The 6,328-nt window shown below is 55.9% G+C and overlaps 2 protein-coding genes across 2 annotated transcripts; both read right to left on the bottom strand.

Annotated features, from left to right (window-relative positions):
• Positions 1-1,104: 1,104 nt before the first annotated feature.
• Positions 1,105-2,106, bottom strand: PHYSODRAFT_342432 (hypothetical protein; the record flags this gene model as incomplete). The annotated part of the gene is made up of 1 exon (XM_009540880.1): positions 1,105-2,106. One exon carries the CDS (start codon positions 2,104-2,106, stop codon positions 1,105-1,107), a length of 1,002 nt encoding a protein of 333 aa, XP_009539175.1.
• Positions 2,107-3,527: 1,421 nt separating this feature from the next.
• Positions 3,528-4,529, bottom strand: PHYSODRAFT_342431 (hypothetical protein; the record flags this gene model as incomplete). Its single annotated transcript, XM_009540879.1, has 1 exon — positions 3,528-4,529. The coding sequence occupies one exon, from the start codon at positions 4,527-4,529 to the stop codon at positions 3,528-3,530; it is 1,002 nt and encodes a 333-aa protein (XP_009539174.1).
• Between the last annotated feature and the right edge of the window lie 1,799 nt (positions 4,530-6,328).

Below are 6,328 nucleotides of genomic sequence, written 5' to 3'. Positions count from 1 at the left end.
GCGAATGCAGGCGGCGGTTTTGGCATGAGACGGAGAAGGTGTCCACAATGTTCTGAGTGGCGACGTGTGTTTTGTGGTGTGGTGTCCGTGTCGTACAGTCCAACGATCCAGTTATAGTCGCGGACGAGGAGGGCAATGGCGACAGCGCTGTGTTGGCAGCAACGCGAGCGGATTGTGGCGAAGATGGATGGCAGTGGTTGTCAAAGTGAAGCAACCGATAGGCAGGAGGGAGGGTAGGGCAAGTTGAAGGAAGGCACAGAGTGAAGGATGTTGAAGTGGTTTGGCCAATGGCCTGCGCAGTCGCCATTGCGGTCGCGCGTATGGATAGTTGGTAGACATCAGTGCACGGCAAGTTTGTGGATTGCAACTCAAGACCGTACTTTTACAGGATCATTTCTATAGTACCTTCTTTTCTATTCGACTTTCCGAATAGACAACCTCAATAACTTTGATGATCGTATTCGACTTCATTCATTGACTCGGGATGTCGGTGGTTGCAGCGCTGGGTCCTCTTTTGGACTCGGCCTCCCCCATTGATGAACGTCCGCTGTCGCTATTCCAAGGCAGCGTGAGTGAGTGGGGTGATATGAGAAGTTATTGACTCTACCCTTGCTTTTCTTATTATTTTCAACGCCCTTCTACCATACACCACAAGGCATACAACTATTCCTACCATACATTGTCATTCTTCTGTACTGGATGCTGCCATTCTTCTGTACTGGATGCTGCCATTCTGCTGTACTGGATGCTGCCATTCTGCTGTACTGGATGCTGCCATGTTTGAAAACGATGCTGCGGTAGCCTACCAGACTCTACGATAAACTCAGCCACTGCAGCCGATCACCAATTGCAGCCCCAACGTATTGCACAATCCGCCATTTATACACCAATGCAGGCAGGCACCTGACGAGCACCGTGACATCTAACCATCGCCACTTTACTCTAGTATCGTGGAGGTACAGAAACCACACCTTCACAACAGGTTGTTGTCAACAAATTTCAGGACTTGTGTAAGTTTGTTTCAATTTTGGTAATTTTGGTAGCTTATGGTGTGGGTCGATAACCTCAGCCCATGCAGCGTAAAGTGATCTGCGTTACCTTTAGTTACTGAGGCTGGACCTCGCTCGGACGCACCTCGCCATTCCCAGCTCCCACGTCGTGCGCCGCACCCACAGAGCCGCTGCCAGCAAGCGATAGTGGCGAGTTGTGGTCGTCGCGGTTATCGGCAGTCCTGGGGCCGTCCACACCACGACCTCCGCCGACTCCCGGCGGCTGCTGCTCGTCGCCGCCTGCATCGGGTGGGGGAGGAAAACGACCGTCGACGCTCCCACTTCCGTGCCACGAATCCTTGTCGGAGCTGTGTCGGTGTAGATGGTCTCGGCCGTGCGGGGTATCGTCTTGGTCTCCATGATCTTCGTGCTCACCAGGAAGTCCGTGTGGTGAATCGACGCGCTTGTCGTCCTGAGGCTGGTCCGGGTCACCCTGCAACGGTTTATCACTCCGAAGCGGCTCGCTGTCGGCATTCCGCGGTTGCCTCCCGTTCGGCAAGTCGTCTCGCGGTGGCTCGTTCTGCTGCCCTCCATGCATGGGGCCGTCGATTGAACGAGAAGGCATCGGAGGCATCGCATTCTGGTCATCGCGGCCCTCCTTTTGAAGGGCCTTACGGTGAGGTTCACCTTGACCGGCATCCGAGAACCGCGGCATGCCGTCCTTGCCGGACGCCGACCACGATGGAGACGCATTGCTGCTCGCGCCAGAAGGAGGTGCGAATCGGTCGTCCAGACTGCCACTGCCTAGCCAGAGGTGGTCGGCTGCATGACCGACAAAAGCGTGGCCTCCGACACTGAGGCTTCCGACACCGACACCAGCATCCGACGGAGGAGAGCGGTTTCCAGCACGGAAGCTGCCAGCATCGTCTCGGTCATCAGACGAAGAAGGGTCGCGGGGACTGCTCCCCGCAGAGCCGAAGCCGACGCCACTTCCGTTCGGTCCTGCGTGGCGAAGGAACTGCCTGTGGTGCGGCGAGTCTGGCTGAGTCACCCCGATATCGGCGAGGACGGCAGCTGCGGTCATGACGGCGGCGACGGTGAGCGTGAGTTTGACCATGCTGGTACAGTGTGGAGCTGAGCCGAGCTGAGTTGGGTCCGAAGGCTTGACTGGTTACTTGAAGGTGTGCTGGGTATCGCCCAAATTGAAGAGTGGGGAGGGCGAAGGCCAAGTGTTGATGAGCGTTGGTGCGGTGGCTATAGATGCCACGCCTGACAAGCCCCGGCTAGTGGCGCACCCGAACGAATGCGTTCATCAGAGCACCAGGATTGTCGTGGAGGGCTACTGGCGCTGCCGCTGCCGCTGCTGTTGCGACGTGGCTTCGGATGCCTTTGCATGCCGGGTAGCACAAGAAGCCGGTATGCTTGTCCGATCATGCGAATGCAGGCGGCGGTTTTGGCATGAGACGGAGAAGGTGTCCACAATGTTCTGAGTGGCGACGTGTGTTTTGTGGTGTGGTGTCCGTGTCGTACAGTCCAACGATCCAGTTATAGTCGCGGACGAGGAGGGCAATGGCGACAGCGCTGTGTTGGCAGCAACGCGAGCGGATTGTGGCGAAGATGGATGGCAGTGGTTGTCAAAGTGAAGCAACCGATAGGCAGGAGGGAGGGTAGGGTAAGTTGAAGGAAGGCACAGAGTGAAGGATGTTGAAGTGGTTTGGCCAATGGCCTGCGCAGTCGCCATTGCGGTCGCGCGTATGGATAGTTGGTAGACATCAGTGCACGGCAAGTTTGTGGATTGCAACTCAAGACCGTACTTTTACAGGATCATTTCTATAGTACCTTCTTTTCTATTCGACTTTCCGAATAGACAACCTCAATAACTTTGATGATCGTATTCGACTTCATTCATTGACTCGGGATGTCGGTGGTTGCAGCGCTGGGTCCTCTTTTGGACTCGGCCTCCCCCATTGATGAACGTCCGCTGTCGCTATTCCAAGGCAGCGTGAGTGAGTGGGGTGATATGAGAAGTTATTGACTCTACCCTTGCTTTTCTTATTATTTTCAACGCCCTTCTACCATACACCACAATGCATACAACTATTCCTACCATACATTGTCATTCTTCTATACTGGATACTGCCATTCTTCTGTACTGGATGCTGCCATTCTGCTGTACTGGATGCTGCCATTCTGCTGTACTGGATGCTGCCATGTTTGAAAACGATGCTGCGGTAGCCTACCAGACTCTACGATAAACTCAGCCACTGCAGCCGATCACCAATTGCAGCCCCAACGTATTGCACAATCCGCCATTTATACACCAATGCAGGCAGGCACCTGACGAGCACCGTGACATCTAACCATCGCCACTTTACTCTAGTATCGTGGAGGTACAGAAACCACACCTTCACAACAGGTTGTTGTCAACAAATTTCAGGACTTGTGTAAGTTTGTTTCAATTTTGGTAATTTTGGTAGCTTATGGTGTGGGTCGATAACCTCAGCCCATGCAGCGTAAAGTGATCTGCGTTACCTTTAGTTACTGAGGCTGGACCTCGCTCGGACGCACCTCGCCATTCCCAGCTCCCACGTCGTGCGCCGCACCCACAGAGCCGCTGCCAGCAAGCGATAGTGGCGAGTTGTGGTCGTCGCGGTTATCGGCAGTCCTGGGGCCGTCCACACCACGACCTCCGCCGACTCCCGGCGGCTGCTGCTCGTCGCCGCCTGCATCGGGTGGGGGAGGAAAACGACCGTCGACGCTCCCACTTCCGTGCCACGAATCCTTGTCGGAGCTGTGTCGGTGTAGATGGTCTCGGCCGTGCGGGGTATCGTCTTGGTCTCCATGATCTTCGTGCTCACCAGGAAGTCCGTGTGGTGAATCGACGCGCTTGTCGTCCTGAGGCTGGTCCGGGTCACCCTGCAACGGTTTATCACTCCGAAGCGGCTCGCTGTCGGCATTCCGCGGTTGCCTCCCGTTCGGCAAGTCGTCTCGCGGTGGCTCGTTCTGCTGCCCTCCATGCATGGGGCCGTCGATTGAACGAGAAGGCATCGGAGGCATCGCATTCTGGTCATCGCGGCCCTCCTTTTGAAGGGCCTTACGGTGAGGTTCACCTTGACCGGCATCCGAGAACCGCGGCATGCCGTCCTTGCCGGACGCCGACCACGATGGAGACGCATTGCTGCTCGCGCCAGAAGGAGGTGCGAATCGGTCGTCCAGACTGCCACTGCCTAGCCAGAGGTGGTCGGCTGCATGACCGACAAAAGCGTGGCCTCCGACACTGAGGCTTCCGACACCGACACCAGCATCCGACGGAGGAGAGCGGTTTCCAGCACGGAAGCTGCCAGCATCGTCTCGGTCATCAGACGAAGAAGGGTCGCGGGGACTGCTCCCCGCAGAGCCGAAGCCGACGCCACTTCCGTTCGGTCCTGCGTGGCGAAGGAACTGCCTGTGGTGCGGCGAGTCTGGCTGAGTCACCCCGATATCGGCGAGGACGGCAGCTGCGGTCATGACGGCGGCGACGGTGAGCGTGAGTTTGACCATGCTGGTACAGTGTGGAGCTGAGCCGAGCTGAGTTGGGTCCGAAGGCTTGACTGGTTACTTGAAGGTGTGCTGGGTATCGCCCAAATTGAAGAGTGGGGAGGGCGAAGGCCAAGTGTTGATGAGCGTTGGTGCGGTGGCTATAGATGCCACGCCTGACAAGCCCCGGCTAGTGGCGCACCCGAACGAATGCGTTCATCAGAGCACCAGGATTGTCGTGGAGGGCTACTGCCGCTGCCGCTGCCGCTGCTGTTGCGACGTGGCTTCGGATGCCTTTGCATGCCGGGTAGCACAAGAAGCCGGTATGCTTGTCCGATCATGCGAATGCAGGCGGCGGTTTTGGCATGAGACGGAGAAGGTGTCCACAATGTTCTGAGTGGCGACGTGTGTTTTGTGGTGTGGTGTCCGTGTCGTACAGTCCAACGATCCAGTTATAGTCGCGGACGAGGAGGGCAATGGCGACAGCGCTGTGTTGGCAGCAACGCGAGCGGATTGTGGCGAAGATGGATGGCAGTGGTTGTCAAAGTGAAGCAACCGATAGGCAGGAGGGAGGGTAGGGCAAGTTGAAGGAAGGCACAGAGTGAAGGATGTTGAAGTGGTTTGGCCAATGGCCTGCGCAGTCGCCATTGCGGTCGCGCGTATGGATAGTTGGTAGACATCAGTGCACGGCAAGTTTGTGGATTGCAACTCAAGACCGTACTTTTACAGGATCATTTCTATAGTACCTTCTTTTCTATTCGACTTTCCGAATAGACAACCTCAATAACTTTGATGATCGTATTCGACTTCATTCATTGACTCGGGATGTCGGTGGTTGCAGCGCTGGGTCCTCTTTTGGACTCGGCCTCCCCCATTGATGAACGTCCGCTGTCGCTATTCCAAGGCAGCGTGAGTGAGTGGGGTGATATGAGAAGTTATTGACTCTACCCTTGCTTTTCTTATTATTTTCAACGCCCTTCTACCATACACCACAATGCATACAACTATTCCTACCATACATTGTCATTCTTCTATACTGGATACTGCCATTCTTCTGTACTGGATGCTGCCATTCTGCTGTACTGGATGCTGCCATTCTGCTGTACTGGATGCTGCCATGTTTGAAAACGATGCTGCGGTAGCCTACCAGACTCTACGATAAACTCAGCCACTGCAGCCGATCACCAATTGCAGCCCCAACGTATTGCACAATCCGCCATTTATACACCAATGCAGGCAGGCACCTGACGAGCACCGTGACATCTAACCATCGCCACTTTACTCTAGTATCGTGGAGGTACAGAAACCACACCTTCACAACAGGTTGTTGTCAACAAATTTCAGGACTTGTGTAAGTTTGTTTCAATTTTGGTAATTTTGGTAGCTTATGGTGTGGGTCGATAACCTCAGCCCATGCAGCGTAAAGTGATCTGCGTTACCTTTAGTTACTGAGGCTGGACCTCGCTCGGACGCACCTCGCCATTCCCAGCTCCCACGTCGTGCGCCGCACCCACAGAGCCGCTGCCAGCAAGCGATAGTGGCGAGTTGTGGTCGTCGCGGTTATCGGCAGTCCTGGGGCCGTCCACACCACGACCTCCGCCGACTCCCGGCGGCTGCTGCTCGTCGCCGCCTGCATCGGGTGGGGGAGGAAAACGACCGTCGACGCTCCCACTTCCGTGCCACGAACCCTTGTCGGAGCTGTGTCGGTGTAGATGGTCTCGGCCGTGCGGGGTATCGTCTTGGTCTCCATGATCTTCGTGCTCACCAGGAAGTCCGTGTGGTGAATCGACGCGCTTGTCGTCCTGAGGCTGGTCCGGGTCACC

This window comes from Phytophthora sojae (assembly GCF_000149755.1).
Source record: "Phytophthora sojae unplaced genomic scaffold PHYSOscaffold_16, whole genome shotgun sequence".
Classification (NCBI taxonomy): Eukaryota; Oomycota; class Peronosporomycetes; order Peronosporales; family Peronosporaceae; genus Phytophthora; species Phytophthora sojae.
Note: the sequence above shows the minus strand (reverse complement) of the source record. Positions and strands in the feature narration are given on the sequence as shown.